General features: G+C 39.8%; 3 protein-coding genes across 3 annotated transcripts; all 3 read right to left on the bottom strand.

The window, feature by feature from the left end:
- Positions 1-798: 798 nt before the first annotated feature.
- Positions 799-2434, bottom strand: LOC131781749 (uncharacterized). Its single transcript, XM_059098458.2, has one exon. The coding sequence runs from the start codon at positions 2255-2257 to the stop codon at positions 1493-1495; it is 765 nt and encodes a 254-aa protein (XP_058954441.2). The 5' UTR covers positions 2258-2434; the 3' UTR covers positions 799-1492.
- Positions 2435-16494: 14060 nt separating this feature from the next.
- Positions 16495-18410, bottom strand: LOC131781750 (uncharacterized). The gene has a single exon (XM_059098459.2). It carries the CDS (start codon positions 18306-18308, stop codon positions 17544-17546), a length of 765 nt encoding a protein of 254 aa, XP_058954442.2. The 5' UTR covers positions 18309-18410; the 3' UTR covers positions 16495-17543.
- A 1963-nt stretch (positions 18411-20373) lies between these two features.
- LOC131781740 (uncharacterized) lies at positions 20374-21147 on the bottom strand. The gene has a single exon (XM_059098452.2). The coding sequence runs from the start codon at positions 21145-21147 to the stop codon at positions 20374-20376; it is 774 nt and encodes a 257-aa protein (XP_058954435.2).
- Between the last annotated feature and the right edge of the window lie 876 nt (positions 21148-22023).

Here is a 22023-nt window from a genome sequence, read left to right as displayed (position 1 = left end):
CATAATATTTCTAACCCAGTTCCGTTGTTTTAGAAGCGCATTTATAAACGTTGGACAAAGTTGAAGACGACTGGGCCACTGTACCTCGCTTCTATCGCCAGCCTCTCACCAGTCGATTGTCACCTATTTCAGTCGACAATAAGCAAGCTTCGTGGATGAGCATCGAGTATAATCCGCCCTTCGGAATACTCTTTCAGGAAGCTTGGCCTAAATGTCATAAAGAAGTAATGGCAAATACCTTCGCAATTAATCTTACAAATATACCCAAGTCCCACAAATTGCCCTCCTCACGTCGTGACGTAGGAAATTTTGTCAGAACCTTAGGAAAACGTGTGATGATAATCCTTATAATCCTTAGTAGTTCTCAGGTCTATACTATTATATACACTACGTACTGAAGAATATTCGTCTTTTCCCCTGCTTCTCTAATAAAGTTGGATTCCAGTGTCGCGTGAGTTTTTCCTTACGTTAAAGGTGCGTAAAGGCTACCTGCGTCAGCAATTTCCACTGCTGCGTTAAAATTAATAGCACGCTTTTTTTAAAGTAAAATTGAAGGCTGCTGAACTTTCCTCTGTGCTCTTGCAATTGCCGACGTGCGTAAGATGCAATTAAACGCCTTTAAAACGTGTTAGTGGAAATAGGACAACTTTTGGCAGGAGCTCATGCTTTTGGTCAAAGGGTGCGTTTAGCTGTGACGTAAACATTCATTTCAACATACGTAATTGTTTTTCAACGCACGCTGATGTGCGTGGACTAGAGCACGACAGCTTTTGCCCATGAATAACCGAACGCAACGCCTTCTAAAAAATTAAATTTTTAATTACATTATAAGAAATCCTAAGCTATGTACACGATGGCGTAATCCATACGTGACAATGATGCGAATGTAAGTCGATCTCCCGCGGTCAGAAGTCAATCCTTTACTACGTAAAAAGGGAGTACATATGAACTACAAATCATTTTCATATCGAATAAATTTAATGTGGTTACTGAAAACGAAGCAAAAACAAGCTAAATGCAAATTTAGCACAGCCACATGCAAATCATTAGAGTACAACTTGTTATCTTACAACATCTTCGGTTGAGGGTCGTTAATAATTGATATTTTGTGGCATGAAAAACTGGAAGTTTTAAAAGAGGTTACTGACTTTCCAAGCTAAGCTCGAGATTTCAGCAGATTAAAAGCCGAATAAATGACTCTGAGTCGGGTCTGAACATGTTGATGGCAGCGAAAAATAAGCGCTCTTGTTTCACTAACGAAATACATGTAAATTCATAAACATTAACAACGTAATAACGATGTAGAGTAGTATGTTGTTGATGTTCAGTCTCTTTGAGCTTTCCAAGTTAAACTCGATATTACAGCGGTCTAAAAGCCAAATAAATTGCTTTTTCGACGTTAACTATTATCCTATTATCATTATCACTTTGTCGGGCTCAAATGCGATACTAGCGAAACATGAGCCTTTTTGATTCAATAACGAAATACACGTTAATTCATAAACACAAACAACATAATAACGACTGAGAGAAGTATGTTGTTGATGTTCAGCCTGTTCGAGCCGTTCGGATTTGTCTCGTACATGGTAACCATCGTACCTTGGACGGTCTTCTCGACCTGTGTACAAGTTGTTCCCGTCACAATCGTGATGTTGTAACTGGCGAGGCTTACAACTTCAAAGTCTTGATCCTTGATGTCTTCCAGCGACACTGTTTTGTCGACTCCGTGTAGTGTTTTCGTTTCTCCATTTTTGTACTTCACTGTAGTTGTCAAGTTAACCAAGTTGTCGTCGATTCCTTCCTTCATAGTCTGCCTCCCTGCTGATGTATCCAAACACAAATTTCCTTTATCATTCAGCAGCCTTTCTCTCTCATAGGTAACCCTCACCGCTCTTTCTTTCGGTATGGAGACATAACTCCGGTACATTGGATATCCCTGCCGATAGACAGGGGCACTGCTGAACACGAAGCGAGTCACCAAATAAGCAACGACAACTCTCTTGAACGTGCTTGAACGCGAACCCACTTTAGTTTGTTTGACAATCACCGGGGAGCGAACTGAGTTGGCTTTGATTGGTGTGTATTTGGTGATTTTAGGTTTTGAGCTGGACCCTCCAGACCTAGATCTCGATCGACTGGAGCCTCTTGAGCCACGGGAGCCTCCAGATCTGCCTCCACCACCACGTCCTCTTGTTTCTGATAACTCCACCATCACCATAAGGACGATAGCAACAAGCAACACTGTAGCGAATCGCATCTTGGCTAACAGCAACGACGAGTAAAACTGAGTTTCAAGTTAATTCCTCTCTTCCGACTTGGTGAAAATTGAGTGCGTGTGATGCAGTCTCAATCACTTCCTCTGCATCAGGAAAACTATTATCCACCGTGTTATGTACGTGCTCACTTACCAAGGTTAGTAAATTCACAGGCAGCCCAAGCTCACGTCTCGAGAAAAAGCCAACGATAAATTCATGAACGCGTCACGCGTTGTGTGACTCGGTGTTAAGTTGCGGGAGGAACCGTTGAAAATTTGAACACGTTATAAGGAATAGTATGGGGAACGAAATATGGTCGATTTACAACGATAAATATTTCGAAATATGAATATTTTACACGTAAAATCAATAAAAACTTACTCGTGCCCTGTGTATCCGTCGTAGTTTCTGGCGATTTCTGCCGTTTTAAGCTTGCTTTACCATCACTGTTATCCATGTCAAAAGACGAAGTCAAGGCTGCACACTCCGATTTCGACCGTGGTCCACGCGGAGGTGGTTTGCGCCCCGAAAATCCTCCCGATTGGCATTTTTCTCAGCCACACTTTACGATCTAAGATCACTGCACCCTGGGACATGTCTCAATACTAAAACTTCACGCGCATTTCGCTGGAAACGAGCGTTTTCTACCTGAATTTCCAAGGTAGCTTCTTTCTGGTAATGCTTTGAACACGCAGACTGGACACGGCCGCGAAAGAGACTTGGGTACTTAACTTAACACCGAGTCACACAACGCGTGACGCGTTCATGAATTTATCGTTGGCTTTTTCTCGAGACGTGAGCTTGGGCCGCCTGTGGGATATAAAGCAGGATATAAAGCAAGATATAAAAAATACGCTAATAAACTTAACCACTTAAAGAACGTCGGTAAAAAGGTTTATTATTGTAAGCAGTTCAACCTACACAGGAATAATTTGAAAGCTACATGGAAACTAATCGGTACTTAAATTAAACGGAAAACAAAGGAACAAACGTCACCTTCAAGAATTATAATGAATAATAATATTTTTACGAATAAATTAAACATTGCAGAACAATTCAACAAGTATTTTATTATTGTAGTTTAAGCCTGGCAAGCACCATTGGTCATTATGATGAGGAGCCCACCAAATACATGAATAAGTCGCCGGTCTCAAGTTTTATCATGTCCCCTGTAGAGGCAACACAAGTTTGTAGGCTTTTCCAAAATCTGAAAGAAAATAAAAACTTCACTAGATATTCCAAATAAATTAATTAAAATTGCCTCTGAGCCATTATCAATAGAATAGAAAACTGATTGTATTCTAATAACATCGTCAAAGAAAAAAATACGTTTAAATATCCACAATATTGATTGCAAAAGCTATATTAAGTATCTAGGTATATACCTTGATGAGCATCTACAATGAGAATCCCAAATTCAACATGTAAATAATAAATTAGCAAAGAATGTAGGTATAATTAATAAACTAAGACACTCATATGCTCAAACAGTTATATTATACCCATATTTATCCATACTTAAACTATGGTCTTGCCAGCTGGGGTGCTGCTTACAATTATAGCTACTCCAATCTTTGCTTTCCATGAATCAAGTAAACATTTTAAAAGATAAAATTCTCATTAAAACATAAAATTCTTCAGTCATCTTTAGTAACTTTCGATTCTAATTCGTTACATTAACTAATTTTGGTTTCAATCTGTAGAACCCGCCAAACAGGCCATATGGCAAGGGGAAAAGTTTGCACAATCACGTCACGCAACATATGAAGCCGGGTTTGTCCAGTTGATTTTGATAGTCGCAGGGAAATGTCGAGTTTGTCGCTCAAAACCGTTGCGGTCCATAAGAGCGTAACATCATTAAAGATGGAAAAAAAATTTGCGGAAAGGAGGTCTAGTTTATCGGGTTCCGTGTACTAAATCTCTGGAGAAACTGCAAGAATCATTTCAGAGTGTATGCGTGTCGTTCTTTAAATATAAACACTGTAACCTATTTTAACTTGTTTATGTGTCCTTTTAAGCAACGCGATATGTCTGTTATGACCAGAGAGCCAATTTCATTCTTTAATTTTGATCTTCTTCACACTGTGCGTAGTTCATGACCTGATATTTCAACGTAAATTATCGAGAAGGCGCTTTCCGATCACCTTTGTTTACTTTGTAAGTCACGCAAGTGCACAAGCGTTACGACCAATCACGTTTACGTAACGTTTTAGGACAACTCGGCATCTATTCTCCATTCAGTTGCTATGGAAACCTAAAATCCTCAACGCAGAAGATAAACGAACGAAGTTTGAACGGTCAAAAGGAGATCTTGGTCAATTTCAGAATTATACAAGTGATCTTTGACACGAGCGCAAATGAGCAAACACATGGATTTGCGTTGTTTTTAAGATGTTGGTAGATGGAAGCTAGAGATATACCCGCGGGTTTGAGGCATTCCGTGACCTCATTGGTGTATAAACTATGCACTGATATGCTTTTTCAGGCCGATTAACGCCTGCATTTTGAGAGTTCTTTCGTACAAAGTAGTGCATTTTTGATATGTAAATTAAGGTCGAAGAGAAGGGTCTCCTGATCACGCTGGTATTAAAAATATTTCAGCTGAAGTTTCTATATTTTGTCTGTGAACTAGCTGAATACATCTTGTAACTTGTAGCAAGATAGAATTCCGTGAGCTATATTATTGCAGTCGCTGCGCACTGGACAAAATCTTTGAAATTTACACTTTCGATCGCTCGTCACAGGGGTGGTCTGGCCAAAAATCATTTTTGGCTTGTGGCGACGCAAAAAAGGAGAATTGGACAACAACTAAACTTTTTTTGAAACATGTGTCCTAAAACCTTTTCATGGGCAAAAAATTAAAGAAAGCTTTTTCCGACGGGAAGTCGAGAGGACTGCTCTTAGCGAAAGCGGCACTTGTTTGTAGGCACGCCGTTGCCTACAACAACAAGAGCGTTTTGCTCTATATTTGCGTCAAGATCAAATGTTTATGAATAGAGTCAACGATTACAGCACTTCAACAAAAGTTAACAAATGAATAGATTTATTGAATGATAATAATACAGGTAACAGTTAAGTATTGGAAGTTTTTACATAGACTGAACAAATTCCAGCTTAACCCCAAAATCTCACAACCAACAAGTTCAAGACTAGTATGTTGACATTTCTGATATAGATAAAGAAGTGAGTCAGCAAGGAACTGGAGCGTGGATAATAAACATAATGATAATAAACAAGCTGAAACACTGGAGCTTCAGTTAATACATGTAATACGTGCCACAGTACTAAACTGAAGATCAGCTGTTCAAGTTGGTGTGCTAAAGTCAACAGGACAAGACTTACAGCAATGTTATCAAATTTATTTGAATCTGGAGGAATTTGATGATAAAGAAATTCTTTCGGTTTAGGGCCTGTTTACATGAAGGTGGGGGACCCCAGGTAGGTTAGGTAACCCGCCTGGTCATATAAGTTCTTATTCTATTCTGATCACGTTTACATGATAGGTTTGGGTTAACCCGCCTAGGCGGATTGCCCGATCTGCCAGGTAGGGTAACCCTGTTAGCCACGTAGGATAACCCTGTCAGCCGGGGTGACAATCTGCCATGTAAACGTGTCAAGGTGAGGTAACCCGGGGTCGCGTTCATGGCAAAAAGTTCAAAAGCGAAACATGTATGTTTTAAAACTTTGTGCATTTCCTAGCCATGGGAGAAATCACCAAACTGCAACGGACACACAAGGAGTGTAAAATGTTTACATTTCGGAATATTTAGCGTTATGAATCAACCATATTTGGTTTCCCAAACTATTCCGTATAACGTATTAAGTCAACGGTTCCTCGCGAAACCAAACACTGCGTAACACAACGCGTGACGCTTTCATGAAAAATTACATTAGTGTCTGAGAATAAATCTTACGTCTTCTTCGAGATGTGAGCTTGGAACGCCTCTGCTCAAACTCCTTGATTGCAAGCGCAACAACAACCTCAAGAAACCTCACCCCAGCACCCCGGGGTTGTAAGATTGCACGTAAACGCGTTTTAGTTTTCGATCACAGTTAGGCGGGTTACCTCACCAACCTGGGGTCCTCCGCCCCAGATAGCAATATCATGGTGCCCCATAGCAATATAATGGTTCCAGAGACAACAATGTTTGCTCACTCATGTAATGCTGCAGTATATTTTCATTTGTTCACCTTCAACATACACCTGTGCTCTTTTCCTACATTACTTATTGGAAGGAGCTTACAGTCAAAGCCCTTTAAAATGCTAGACTGACAATGATTGAGTCAACGTGTTGTAAAGACGCAAAATGTGTGATGATTTCACATTGAAATGAAGCTTGACTCGGAAAAATATTTAAATTTTTTACAAGTAAATAAATGATAGTAAGTCTTAAGTTTCTCGTCACTAAGATTTAGAACAGTTAGTATTAAAAGGTCATAAATGTAGATTGAATCTAACTTTACATGAAAAATACCCAAAACTTCCTCTAGTTCCCAAAGTTAGTTAACCACATAATAGTTAATAGAAAACTTACCAGTCGTCATAAAATATACTATACTGTTAAACGCGCTTGAACGCGATCCCAGTTTGGTCTGCGAGACGATTACTGGGGAGCGAGCTGAAGTGGCTTTTATTGGTGTGTATTTGGTGATTTTAGGTTTTGAGCCAGACTTCTTGGAGCTATAGCTTGTTCTACAGCTTCTAGACCCTCCTGATCTGCCTCCACCACCATGTCCCCTTGTTTCGAATACTTCTACCATAGCAAGAAGAACGATGGCAACAAGAAACACTGTAGCAATTCTCATCTTTGTTGACAACGACATTAACAATCGAGATTAAACTCAGTTTTCCCTCGCGATTTTTCCTTCACCGGGTGTGCAACCTCCTGCAAACAAGATTTCACAAATCATTCGTAAGTGCTTGAAACATGAATCAACAAAAGACATGTATCAGTTCATAAAGTAGCTGACATGCAATAGTTTGTAACTCAGATTATAAGTGTTCAATAGCCTACTTCCTTATGTCGAAGAAAATGATGGAGAAGCAAATGACTTAAAGATAAACCATCGACTTTCTTCAAATTAATTCATAGAGAAGTAATCACTGAAAAAAAATTCCAAGGGTTGTATTGTCGTCATCAAAATATGTCTATTTATAGACCAGAATTGCCTCTAATGTGAATTCCAATGCTTTTAGCAGTTCTGAGAGAAAACAGGTATGACAACAACAATAGTTTTTTGCAGAAACTTACCAAGACCGGAAAACCAAACAACAGCGTCGAACCCGCCAACGAGTTCAAAGCTACTGCGGTTTTACTTTATGTCAAAGGTCTGTCCGAACAGCTTCGCCGTTGCCTACAACATCTCAGTTAGTACGATCAAAAGACGCTGTCGACCCGGCTAAACAAGATGGCGTAGTTTACAGGATTCCCTTTGAATGCGGCAAGGTGTACATCGAAGAGAGTGGAAGACCTATGCAAGACAGAATTAAGGAGCACGATAGAGACATCCGACTCGCCCGTACCGAGACCTCCGCCGTTTCAGAGCATGCCCACAACACCGGACACAAGCCACTCTGGAACGAAGTAAAGTTTATTGATCGTGGCCCTTCTTACTACACGCGCAGGGTCAAAGAGGCAATTCATATAAGACTTCACCCTAACAACATTAACAGGGATAGTGAAATAGAAATTCCAGGAGCGTGGATGCTCACGATCAAAAAACACAACAACAAGAGAGCCGTGCAACAGCGGTTCGCCGAGGGAGCAAATCACTGAGTGAAACAGTAAGGATCGAAATGCACCAATCAGGGCTGTTGAAAAAAAAAACTAATCACAGCAGAGCATCATGCTTTATAAGATCACGCATGACCAGTCGACCTCATCGCCTTGAGAAGACTAGCAGTATGCAGTCGTAACGTCGCGATCTACATCTCACGTGACTACATCGTGAGACAAACGAAAAAACCTAGCCTTTATTGTTATTCACCACGATGAATAACCACAACCTTTTTTACGAACCAACAATAGTGTAACTTGAACTTATCAACAACGTTTGTTTTTATAGGCTATAGTTACGCTTAGCCCATGCGCACTGTCCGAGAAATCCATTAAAACTGTGCGTGGTCAGAATGCACTTAAGCCTGTGGTTATGCAATGCAATGTTGTTTTAAGGCACATTAATGCAATGATGTTTTAAGGCACATCCGTGGTTGTGTATCCGTGGTTGCTGTAATCCCTGCGCCACGGGGTTACATGTCAGCAATGATGGTGGATAAGCCAGAGGATATGATTTTCTATAACCGCGATTTTATGAAGAAGTATCACGATGCTCCCAACAATAAGAAAAACACTGTTCCGGGTCATGACTAATTTGCTAAACTAGCTTCCTTCGAAGAGGAGCACTGCGAGAAAGAGGAATTATATCCGGAGTACAGAAAAATGTCTTGCCAAGAGAAAAACGGCGAGCTGTGTGAATACTGTCGAGCAACTGACTTTGTAAGTCCTTCTCCAGCTACACCAACTCCACGACCCTACCCCGATTGCAGCAAACTTCCCGACTATCACTACCAACCAAGTACGAAAACACCTACGAGTGGCCGCAAACCTGATGATTATCAGCCTCGAGCTTAAATAAAACAGATGGTTCAAGAGGGTAAGCTCAAAGCAAGGGATAAAAAGGCAATCAAAGAGTTTTCTGAAAAATACATTGTTTCAGAGAAGCTTGTTGCAGATTACATTGAGCATCTAACTGACATAATTGAAATGAGGAAAGATAAGCGGCCCACAGATAATGACAGGGAGCGCGCAGAAAGGAAGCAACAGGGATACAATGACATTGACTGGCAAGATCTCTATCGCAGAAGCCAGTTGTCATCCCTTAGAGTAAGTGAATTTGAACTTTATATTAATCACTAGAATATTGCATTTAAAGGAAAGAAAGATGAGAAAGTGAGGGTGGTGAAGGCACATATTGGCAGTAAGATTTTGACTACTTTTGTGCAGGAAAGTTAGAACAACATTCAGCCAGCCTCTGACTCAAATTGACAGGGTAAAATGACAGGGTAGAGCGCATTGTTGGATATAAAAGTAACTCTTCAGAACTAAATGAATCAGGAGATCAGGCAGCGGATGGTTAACAGAAGCAAGAAGCTGAAAAAACGATAACTGAGTCTAATACGGACGGAAAAGGACACTAGTCCTCGTAGAAAATTATGTGCCATGGCATAATATCCATGAAGCAATGTAAACTAAAACCTATAATGAAAAACACCAAATTAAATCAAAGTAGGTGAAAAGAAACTTAATCTGTAATAAAAACGGAAAGCAAAAGCACAAAATACCTTACAAAGATACTTATGTGAATATGAAAGCGATCTTCGCAGTTATGAACACTAGCTACTTAAGCAGTAGTGAAAAGAAGGCCTGAATTTTTTTCAGGGGAGGGGAGGGGAGGCTTTCTTTTCACTACTACTTAAGTAGTGTTCATAACTGCGAAGATCGCTTTCATATTCACGTCTTTAACCGCAGCTCAAATATATATGACCCTCCCCTTTTCCCTTTTGGTGCTAACTTTCATTGGTGACCCTCCCCTCTGAGGCCCATTTCCCTCCCCCCCCAGGAAAAAACGCACCTTCCCTTAGACTAAATCAATGTTGAATTCCAATATGATTAAAAAGGCCAAACTGTACTTTTAAGAGAGTTCATTCCACAAAAAAGATTACAAGGCCCATTCAAAGAAATTTAGGCTTACGTTTGACAATTGAAGAGTTTCTAAAAATGCTATAAGCTTTCAACAAACTAGCAAAGCGTTTTTTACTATATATATATATATATATATATATATACTTTAGTCTTATATCCAGTTTCTGGAGTGGCCAAGGTCGGTGATTGATTAAGGCTCCTGATAGAGATGTTCAATTGATCACCTTGAATAACAGCGCCTGTAAAAGCGACATTGCCGGCCGGCCATGTTGATAATCTGCGGCCGAACTAGCTAAATTATGAACTGTGGTCGAAAAATTTACGTTCAGAAACTTGAGATAAATTCGGTTTCTCTCCATCATGCGCTCTCCCTGTTCTTAGTTCACACAAACTGTGGCACATTTTTACCCGCTGGTTTTCAGGCAAGCAGAGAACGTTCCAAACATTCACTCTCAATTACTTCGCATGGCCGCCCCGAAAGGCGGGAAAAACTGATACGATTTTTCTCTTTTGTGAATAAAATCGCGTATCAGGCTACTGATTGATCATACCGTAATTTCCACAAGTTAGAAAAATCGTACGACCATTGGATTTCTTCTCATCAAAGAGAGACGATTTTTATTCAGTGGGTTTGCACTGAGTAAATCTCAGTACTATATAATAATTATTACGCAGGCCCTCGCGTAAAAATTGAAGCTGTTGAACTTTTCTCTGTACTCTTGCGATTGCAGACGTGCGTAAGATGCAATTAAACGCCTTAAAAACGTGTTAGTGGAAATAGGACAACTTTCAGCAGGAGCTCATGCTTTTGGTCAATGGATACGTTTCGTTGTGACGTAAACATTCATTTCAACATACGTAATTGTTTTTTCAACGCACGCTTACGAGCGTGGACTAAAGCACGACAGCAGAAATCCAGTAAAGAAGTGCGCCAATGAGTATCGAGGTGAATCTTTTGCTAGTTGTGTTACTTTGAAAATCGCCTCGTTTCCAAACATGGAAGACACATATACCTTAAAATGTCATGTACTGATGTACGACATTATGTAACAAATTTTGTGTCGCAACAAAATCTCAGATCTTATTCGATTTTTTCACCTTCCAGTTCGCGTGATGTTTCTTGTTGCCTATTAATAACCGTTCCTTAATTCGATCGCAACACTTTTTTAAAAATTATAATATTTTAATTACAATACAAGAAATTCATAAATGTGACAGTGAAAGACCACAACCCATGCTTTGCATCATATCTTTTTACTCGATGGCGTATGAAGGTCTATCTCCTGCGGTCAGAAGTCAATCCTTTACTTCGCGAAAAAGGGAGCCCATATGAACTACAATTATGAAATGAAATCGTTTCATATCAAACAAATTTAATGTGATTACTAAAATCGAAGCAAAAACAAGCCAAATGCAAATTTAGCATAGCCACGTGCAAATCATCATGGTATAACTTATAATCCTACAACATCCTCAGTTGAGGGTCGTTAATAATTTATATTTTGTGGCATCAAAAACTAGAAGTTTTAAAAGAGGTTACTGACTTTCCAAGCTGAGCTCGAGATTTCAGCAGTCTAAAAGCCAAATAAATGACTCTGAGTCGGGCTGAAACTATTGATGCCAGCGAAAAATAAGCGCTCTTGTTTCAGTGACGAAATACATGTTAATTCATAAACATTAACAACGTAATAACGATTGAGAGTAGTATGTTGTTGATGTTCAGTCTGTTTGAGCCGTTCGGATTTTTCTCGTACATGGTAACCATCGTACCTTTGACGGTCTTCTCTACCTTTGTACAAGTTGTTTCCGGCACAATAATGATGTCGTAACTGGCGAGGCTCACAACTTCAAAGTCTTGATCCTTGATGTCTTCTAGCGACACTGTTTTGCCGACTCCGTGTAGTGTTTTCGTTTCTCCATTTTTGTACTTCACCGTGGTTCTCAAGTCAACCAAATGGTCGTCGATTCCTTCCTTCACAGTTTGACTCCCTGCTGATGTATCCAAACACAAATATCCTTTGTCATCCAGCAGCCTTTCTCTCTCAAAGGTAACCCTCACTGCTCTTTTCTTCGGGATGGAGACATAACTCCGGTACATTGGATATCCCTGCCGATAGACAGGGGCATTGCTGGGCGCGTAGCGGTGCACCGCGTAAGCAAAGACAACTCTCTTGAAGGTGCTTGAACGCGAACCCACTTTAGTTTGTTTGACAATCACCGGGGAGCGAACTGAGGTGGCTTTGATTGGTGTGTATTTGGTGATTTTGGGTTTTGAGCTGGACCTTCCAGATCTAGATCTCGATCGACTTGATATGGAGCCTCTTGAGCCACGGGAGCCTCCAGATCTGCCTCCACCATTATTATTATTATTAAATTTAAATTTATACCGCGCAGTTTCTATAAAAATATTCAACTGCGCCTTACAATAAATATTAAATTAGAAATTAAAATAGAAGTTCAAAATTACAATTCTAAAATAATGCAATTCAATTATAAAAACTATAGAACTAATTAAACGCCCTATTAAATAAAAAAGTTTTAAGTCTAATTTTAAAAATATCTAAACTGGAAATAGATCTTATTGTGGTAGGAAGCGAATTCCAAAGTCTAGGGGCGGCACAACTAAACGATCTATCTGCCAGGGTCTTCTTGGATATTATCTTCGGGAAAGTTAATAAAGCTGCAGAGTCATCGTTGCGCCTTAAATTATACCTAGATGGCGGCAAGATAGATATTAAATGGCGCAAGTAATCGGGCGCCATACCATGCAATACCTTAAATGTAAGAAGAATTATTTTATATTCGATACGATAACAAACAGGCAGCCAATGTAATTCGTGAAGTAGAGGCGTGATGTGGCACGACTTTGGAGCACAATATACCAAACGGGCACTAGCATTCATAACACGCTGGAGTTTAGACAACTGATATTTCGGTAACCCATACAAAAGGCTGTTGCAATAATCAAGTCTGCTTGTTATAAACGCATGAACTAGTGTTTCAGTGCTACTTCTAGATAAGTACTTCCTAATATGTCTGATATTATAAAGATAATAAAATGAGCTGCTGCATGTTTTGGTAATATGTACATCCATATTCAAATGCGGATCAAACCATGTGCCCAGGTTACAGACTGATGAAGAAGGACTAATATTATAATCTCCGACTCTGATGCCATCGATAGACACCTTTGTGAGCTGCTTCCGTGTCCCAACAAGCATAAAATCAGTCTTGACATCATTTAGCATTAATTTCCTCACACACATCCACTGTCTAATGTCACGAATACAATTTTCAATGGCAGTGACCGCATCCAACTCACCAGTGCCAACACTAGGACTAAAGGACAGATACAACTGAGTATCGTCCGCGTAAGCATGCGCAGTTGGTAAATGGGACTCCAGGAGAGAAAACAAATCACTTGAATAGATAGTAAACAAAAGCGGGCCGAGGCAAGAACCTTGAGGTACACCCCACTTCAAATCAAATGACTGCGAAAGCGTCTCTTTTATGCAAATTCTTTGAGATCTCCCTTCCAAATAAGACTTGAACCACGAAAGAGCAGAGCCGCAAACACCTAGTTTCGTCTGAAGGGCTTTTAATAAAATCTTGTGGTCAACAGTGTCAAAGGCGGCACTCAAGTCTAATAACACCAAGAGTGATACATGCCCCTTGTTCATATTCATTAGCAAATCGTTTTTTACTTTTAACAATGCAGTCTCAGTGCTGTGATGGGAACGATAAGCAGATTGAAGCTGAGGGAAGAGATTGTTCTTAATCATGTGACACTGAATCTGATTGGCTACCACACGTTCAGTAAGTTTGGACACAAATTGCAAGTTGCTAATTGGTCGAAAATTCTTGAAAAGAGGATCAAGACCAGGCTTTTTCAATAATGGATGTACCACAGCAGTTTTCCAGGCGTCAGGAAAATATCCAGTTCGTAAGGACAAATTAACCATATTCGTTATTACAGAAAGGAGTGGGTCAAGGCAGGCAGATAACAGAGTCGCAGGTATTGGATCCAAGATGCAAGTTTTTTTCTTCCCTGATGTAATCATATCACGTATTGCTACAGCCGTTGTACATTGAAAATCAGACAGTACAATATCGCTAGGTTCAGATACCAGATCAGGCTCCGACGTCGACAGAAGATGCGATGGAGAGATACCTTCCAACTTTGACCTTATATTAGCAATCTTGGTAATAAAAAACTCGCCCATGTCATTTGCAAGCAGAGAAACGTCAGTATGAGGAGGAAGAGCTCTATCCGGCTGCATATTCAGTAGACTCTTACTTGCCATAAACAGCCTCCGCTGGTCAGAACTATTATCTTCAATGAATTGATTGTAGTAGACACGACGTGCCTCATTCATCAAGTTCACCACACGATTTCTTTCCTTTTTAAAAGCAGCACGATCTGCAGATAGGCCAGTAATTCTCCACTTCTTTTCAGCTTTTCGTCTCGACCGTTTAGCTTTTCTGATATCTTCATTAAACCACGGTGCTCGAGGCCGAACAACAATATCACGGGACAAGACAGGTGCATAGATATCTAGTATAGATCTTAGTGTCTCATTGTAACAATTGACTAGGGTATCCAAGTCGTCCGGTGGGTCAAGACAGAGCTGAGAAGAGCAAATCGTCTCGGAAAATTGATCACGGTCAATTGATTTAATTTTTCTGAACTGCAGATGTTTGATGGCCACCGGAGGTCTTTCAGGTTTTAGTTGACAGAAGACTGGGAAATGGTCAGAAAACAACTCACCAGTGTAGGGGCACCCAGCAATGATGTTATCAGATATACGAGTGATGATCAAATCCAGTGTGTGACCAAGTTCATGGGTAGGGTGTAGAACATGTTGTTTAAGACCCATCGACACCAGAAGGTCAGACATGTTTCTACAGTCAGTGTCATCAGGTAGATCCATATGAATGTTAAAATCGCCCAGTATTAACAAAGGCTCACTTGACATGACCAAAGACTCGAGATAATCTGAGAATTCAGTGATAAATGTTGAAGTAGACACAGGATGTTTAACAGAATATGGAGGCCTATAGACTAAAACAACCCGCAAACGAGTAGTAGCCACAGGATTGACCAACCATTCTGACACCTCGAATGACTCTTTTCCTGCAGCTGAAACCTTTTCAACGTTGATAGATTCTTTGAAAATCAATGCAGTCCCACCTCCTCTGCGATCACTGCGGGGATGATGAAGGAGTTTGTATCCCTGTGGTGTTATTTCACTAAGAATAGCAGTGTCATTGTCTGTAAGCCAGGTTTCAGAAACAGCAAATAGATCTGCTTTGCTATCGCATACCAAATCCACAAACGACGCTGACTTATTTCTCAAAGATCGAGCATTGAGAAGGCAAAGCAACAATCGTTGCGTATCGTTCTTGATATTTTCCAACACTTGTTGAGGCTTGGGCACAATAATGTGGACCAAATTACGTAGACACGGCGGTGCACGATTGCCAACAGCGCTAGCATAAGCACAGTCGCCGTTTGTCGAGTGTCGATTTCCGATTACAGCTTGAATAGCAGAGGGGCCAGGATTTAAACTTACATCACCAGATTTGATCAGTCGAATCAGTTGAAAACTGGAAGTTGAATTGTGATGATAGTTCACTCTAGCGCCGAGGTAACTCGTTCCACGAAGTCGACAACCAAGATGGCGGCCTAATCTCCGAGTGGAGTTTACTTGTTTGTTGCCCGTTATCACTTCCAACGAAGACATTGAGCTGCCAGAGCGAAGCGGTGCACAAGAGAAATAATATAGGCTATGTCCAGATAAATATTTCTCAGGGTGAAGACCAAATAAAAGCAATAAAAATGATAAAACTACGGAGCCAAGAAGGACACGTCTGAGTGCCATGCTGACCGCTGACCACTTCATCACGTCGTCTTGTCTCTGATAATTCTACCATCACCATAAGCATGATGGCAACAAGCAACACTGTAGCGAATCGCATCTTGGATAACAGTAACGACGAGTAAAACTGGGTTTCAAGTCAATTCCTCCTCCCAACTTTGAGAAAATTGAGTGCGTGTGATGCAGTCTCTATCACTTACTCTGCAGGAGGAAAACTACTATCCTCTGTTTTATATACGTGATGCAGTTCACTCACCACGGTTAATAAATTTGATCAAGATTATCACAAACTCTCAGCTAAATGAGTGACCACGTAAACACTTGTCAATCAATTCTATTGCGTCAAAGCGGATTCTTACTTACCTTGTTTTCAAGTTGTTTCTGACCCCTTGACGGAAGAAGAACAACAACAGCCATCGTAACTAATCGCATGAGTTGTTTTCGAGGAGCAATAAAATGAATTAAAACCTTGCGTTTGTTTTCTGAACTTTTTGACACGCAAGTTGTGTCAAATGCAAAAGAGTGAGCCAAATGCTAGTATGCATACTTGAATTATTTCGATCTTTTAATAAACGTTTCTGTTAGCGCGTGGAACGTCAGCTGTTCTAGTACTTTTTATTTATGTTTTGTTCAGGTTTAATTTTATCAATCAATCCTTCCTTTACTTGACAAGTTCGTTATTTCAATCAGTTTCATCAAACAGCCTCAACTCACAAGTCCAATCGCAACTTCGCCCCTTTCAATCCCGATAATTCAATGTGATTTCACACCGATTTCTTTATTCCAATTTGTAAGTTTGATTATCAACTGCATTTAATTAAACCTTGATTTTTCCGTGTTTCCGTGGACTAGAGGACAATGGCTGAAACAGTTGGAAAGTTCTTTCTTAGTCTAGAAATTTTACAAACCTGCCATGTAATCAGAAAGATAAGATAATCCACACTTGTTCTCAGACACTGACAGCCATCTCTGAAAGTGTCTCTAAGGATTTCGCAAAATCGAGGTTTACGGTACTGATTCACAGAGCTGTTTGTCGTAGAAGTGTTGCAAACTACTGTTTAACGATCTTTTCATGAAAATAAACGAACTATTGACCTCAAAACATGCCTCCTCAATTGTGGTAGCTATTGTCGACCACGGAAACAACGCGCTGACAGCCGATCACGTGCGACCTAACAAGTTTCCAATTTATCGTGCGATGGTCTATCATTTATCGTGCGATCTTAATTTTATCGCGCGACAAATCTCATTTATCACGCGATAAAATTGAATTTAAAAAATGGATAGCATGTCCTCTATGGGCCACCGTAGATTCCGTAATGAAAAATAACTTAATTGCATCGTAATCAATATCATATTAGTCGTGCATAGCTTTCCTCACGCGAACACATTTCGTTTATTTAGCAAATCAAAACATCGTACTAAAATTGTATTTACATGATAAGAACCTATTTTTTTAACTACGGATTAAGTGTCATCGGTAGCGATGCAGAAAACACAAACAAAATGCAAATTTAGCATTAGGTTATTACCAGTCAAATGAAATTGCCGAATGGTGTGCCATGCATAATTGATCGTCACCTAACTGATGAATATCAAATTCTGATTACATACTACTTTGCGCGTAATAGGAGATCGGCTATCAAATTGAATCGATCATCTCTCGAATACAACGGACAATCTAGACACAATGGCCAGTCCGATGCTTACTGTTGGTGAATAAATGTTTTGACTAATACACACAACGCAATCAAAATTGAAAGGAGGTTGTTATTTCTGTTCAACTGACTCGAACCGTTTGGATTTGTCTCGTACATGGTAACCATCGTACCCTCGATGGTCTTTTCCACCTGTGTACAAGTGGTTCCTTTAACAATCGCGACGTTGCAACTGGCGAGGCATATGACTTTGAAGTCTTGATCCTTGATGTCTTCCAGCGACACCGTCTTATCGACACCGAGTAGCGTTTTTGTTTCTCCATTTTTGTACTTCACTGTAGTATTCAAGTGAACCAAGTTATCGTCAATTCCTTCCTCTATAGTTTGATTCCCTGCTGATGAACCCAAACACAAATTTCCTTCCTCATCCAGCAGCCTTTCTCTCTCATAGGTCACCCTTATAGCTCTTTCCTCTGGGATAGATACATAAATCCGGTACATTGGATATCCCTGCCGATAGACTGGAGCGTTGCTGAAAGCGTAGCGGGTCACCAAGTAGGCAACGACAACTTTCTTGAACGTGCTTGAACGCGAACCCATCTGAGTTTGTGAGACGATCACTGGAGAGCGAGCTGAAGTAGCGGTGATTGGCGTGTATTTGGTGATTTTAGGCTTTGAGCTTGATCCTCCAGAGCTACTTCTCGTTCTACTGGTTCTGGAGCTTCTATAACCTCCTGATCTCCCTCTTGTTTCGGATAACTCCACCATCGCGATAAGAACGATGGTGACAATAAACACCGTGGTTAATCGCATCTTTGTGGAATTCTGCAAAAAGTCAGTTCTTCTTCGATCGATCTCTTCTTTACTTATGTGAAAGTTTGGTGCGTGGGCGCAGGAAAATAACTGTTCCGTGAAGTGCGTAGGCGGTGACATATTCAACAGATGGGGAGGTGGGCTCAAATCCTAAGAGCTGCTTTCTTCCGTAAACAAGATTTGACCAATCATGCGATAAACAAGTAAAAGACATGAAAATATGATGTAGCAGCCCAGTCAGTTGTTATGGCTTGTGCCACAAAGAAAGGTTTAATTAGCCAATGTGAAAATTAGGCCAAAATTAAGGATTGAAAAAGCTCAAGGAATTGGAGCATGGATATACCCATGATAATAAACAAGCTGAAACGCTGGAGCTTAACAAATGTAATACGTGCCAGAAAAGTACGAAACTGACGATCAGCTGTTCAAGTTGGTGTGATACGGTCGACAAGACAAGACTTGCAGCAACGTTAACCAATTTCTTTAAATCTGTAGGAATTTTATTATACAGAAATTCTTTTGATCTAGAAAATCAAGACCGGAGCAATTTTAAATGTAAATTTTTATTAATAATCCACTGTCATTAGTTCTGAACTAGGGATGAAGATGCCTGTAATTTTCTCACGCTCTGTAAGTCTTGACAGATATCCAAAATGGAAAATACAACATTTATAGTGTAAAATGAGCAATAACCTGTTTTTGTGGGACGAAACCTGATCAGAAATAACGAACCAGATATTGAAGATCAATTGTGTACTTTTTAATTTTCTTGCGTTAGCTAACGAGCGTAATAAATTAAGTGTCTTTACATACAAAGAGTGCTTATGCATAACACTATCATAGTCCCAGAGACAACAATGCTTGCTTACTCATGTAATGCTGCAGCATATTTTCATTTGTTCACCTTCCACACATACCTGTGCTCTTTTTCTTCGTTACTCATTGTAAGGAACGTACAGTCAAATCTCTTTAAAATGCTAGACTGACTATGATTGAGTTTACGTGCAACAAAGACACAAAAAATATTATGATTTTCACTTTGAAATGAAACTTGACTCGAAAAAGTTTTTGCAATTACATAAATGATAGCAGGTTTTAAGTTTCTCGTCACTAACATTTAGAACAGTTAGTATTTAATGGTCATAAATGTAGATTGAATCTACCTTTGCACGCAAAATACCTAAAACCTCCTATAGCTCCTAAACTAACTTAACCGTGTAATATTTAGTAGAAAACTTACCAGTAATCATAAAATATACTATTTTTGTTTATCAAATCGCAAGAGAAAGCAGGATTGGGGAATATCATCGTCATTGGCTTGGTACTGGTCAAAATGATAACAACAATCGATGATGATTATTTTTATTGATCGCATTATAACTTTTACTATTTTCATTGTTATTTTCGTTGTTATTGGAAGTGTTACTGACTTTGATAAATCATCAAGTAATGTTTGTAAAGTTTATTTCCTCCAATTGATTGTCATATAGCGTGACTTTAAGATGGGTAATCCAAGGTACACTGAGGGCAAATCTGTATTGCGTGACATTTTCCCAAAGTGCATCCGCTTTTAAACTCGAATAAGAGGCCTTAGCATCTAATTACCTTTCTTCCCATTTGATCCTAAATAACGATCTACAGAGTTATTTTTAGGGATTATTGAGACCTCGGACTGAGCAGCTACCTAGTGGAGTGGACCGCATTATTTTTTTTCTCTGTTCGAGGTTCCGTCATGGAAAATAACTTAAACATCATGAATATCAATCGTGCATGTGTTTTGTCACGCGCGCACATCGTGTTTTCTCAGTCTTTATTGGCAAAATTTTAAACTCCTACGTAAATGGTACTTGAAAAATGAAAATCCTTTCACCGACTACGAATTAAATGCCATTGGTAACATGACATTTTACCAAAAACAACTAGAATATATATTTATAATAATTGCATGTAAATTGTGTCCTACTACACCAACTGGCGGGCCGCGTATTTTCATTTAGTTCAGTGTGTATGATATCAACCTAACTAACCAACCAGAAAGAGTTTAAAGATGTTTCATGGATACTAACTATGAGTAACGAAACGTGTTGATAAATGCAAACAAAGTAACTACAGATGATAGTATTTTTTTGTTGATGTTCAGTTGGCCTGAGCCGTTGGGATTTGTCTCGTACAACATGACCATCGTACCCTCGACGGTCTTTTCCACCTGTTTACAAGTTGTTCCGGTAACAATCGAGGTGTTGTATCGGGCGAGACTTACAATTTCGAAGCCTTGATCCTTGATGTCTTCAAGGGACACTGTGTTGTTAATCCCGTGTAGTGTTTTCGTTTCTCCATTTTTGTACTTCACTGTAGTTCTTAAGTCAACCAAGTTGTCGTCGATTCCTTCCTTTATAGTTTGATTCCCTGCTGATGTATCCAAACACAAATTTCCTCTGTCATTCAGCAGTCTTTCACTCTCACAGGTCACCCTCACAGCTCCTTGCTCCGGGATGGAGACATAACTTCGGTACATTGGATATCGCTGCCGATAGACTGGGGCGCTGCTGAACGCGTAGCGGTGAACCGCATAGGCAAAGAGGACTGTGTTAAACGCGCTTAAACGTGATCCCAGTTTGGTCTGTGAGACGATTACTGGGGAGCGAGCTGAAGTGGCTTTGATTGGTGTGTATTTGGTTATTTTAGATTTTGAGCTTGTTCTACTGAATCCAGAGCTTCTAGAGCCTCCCGATCTGCCTCTACCACCACGTCCTCTGGTTTCGGATTCTTCCACCGTAACAAGAAGAACGACGGCAACAAGAAACACTGCGGTGACTCTTATCTTTGTTGACAACGACATTAATAATCGGGATGAAACTCAGTGCTCTCTTGCGATTTTTCCTTCACCGGATGTGCAACTTCCTGCAAACAAGATTTGACAAATCATGTACCAATAAGATACAGGTTTCAGTTCATAAAGTAGTTGATATGTAATAGTTTGTAACGCAGATTACAAGTGTTAGATAGCCTACCTGGATCCCTTATGTCCAAAAAGATGATATAGGAACAAATGACTTAAAGAAAATGTGGTTCTACAAGTCGAAAATATTCATTAACGCTTATCACAGATTTGGTTTGAGCGCAATGCTTGAGAAATCAAAAAAAAAAAAAAAAGAACATGGGTGAGGGTCAAAGTTTGACTGTTCTTCAGGAAACAAAGCCGAGTTTATATCATGTTATTTCATCTGTTGTCTGGGATTCTAAAGATAGTACAAGTTATTTGAATAACTACCTAGTTTAGCTGTCGGATGCGATCATCAAGACACTGTACAAAAAAAAAACGGAAAATGAATCTTTATGTTCGGAAAAACGAACATAATGTAATAACATCATCTTTGTGTGTCCGAGGATGTTAAGCACACGAAAACAACCTGGTGACGCATATGTTTAAAACAATAAGTCCCAAAATCGAAGTTACCTAGTTTCATGTAGAAAAGCTTCTTCTGTTTCACTGTGCGGCTCAAAACTGTGTTTGTCGTGTTGAAAATAGGACAGTGAAAGTTTGGCGCGTCACAGTAGCCTAAGAAATTTATGACGAGGTGCGCGCGCTGGATATGCGAGGCAATTCGCCGCTAAAAACAACGGGAACGTAGGCAAAAAATGATACGGAAAAGAAAACCTTGAACTTTTTGTGTTATAACTATATCATTTGCAGTCCTCTGTGCTGCCTTTATAA

This window comes from Pocillopora verrucosa, chromosome 14, assembly GCF_036669915.1.
Source record: "Pocillopora verrucosa isolate sample1 chromosome 14, ASM3666991v2, whole genome shotgun sequence".
NCBI lineage: Eukaryota > Metazoa > Cnidaria > Anthozoa > Scleractinia > Pocilloporidae > Pocillopora > Pocillopora verrucosa.
The sequence above is the reverse complement of the archived record's forward strand: the minus strand, read 5'-3'. Positions and strand labels throughout refer to the sequence as shown.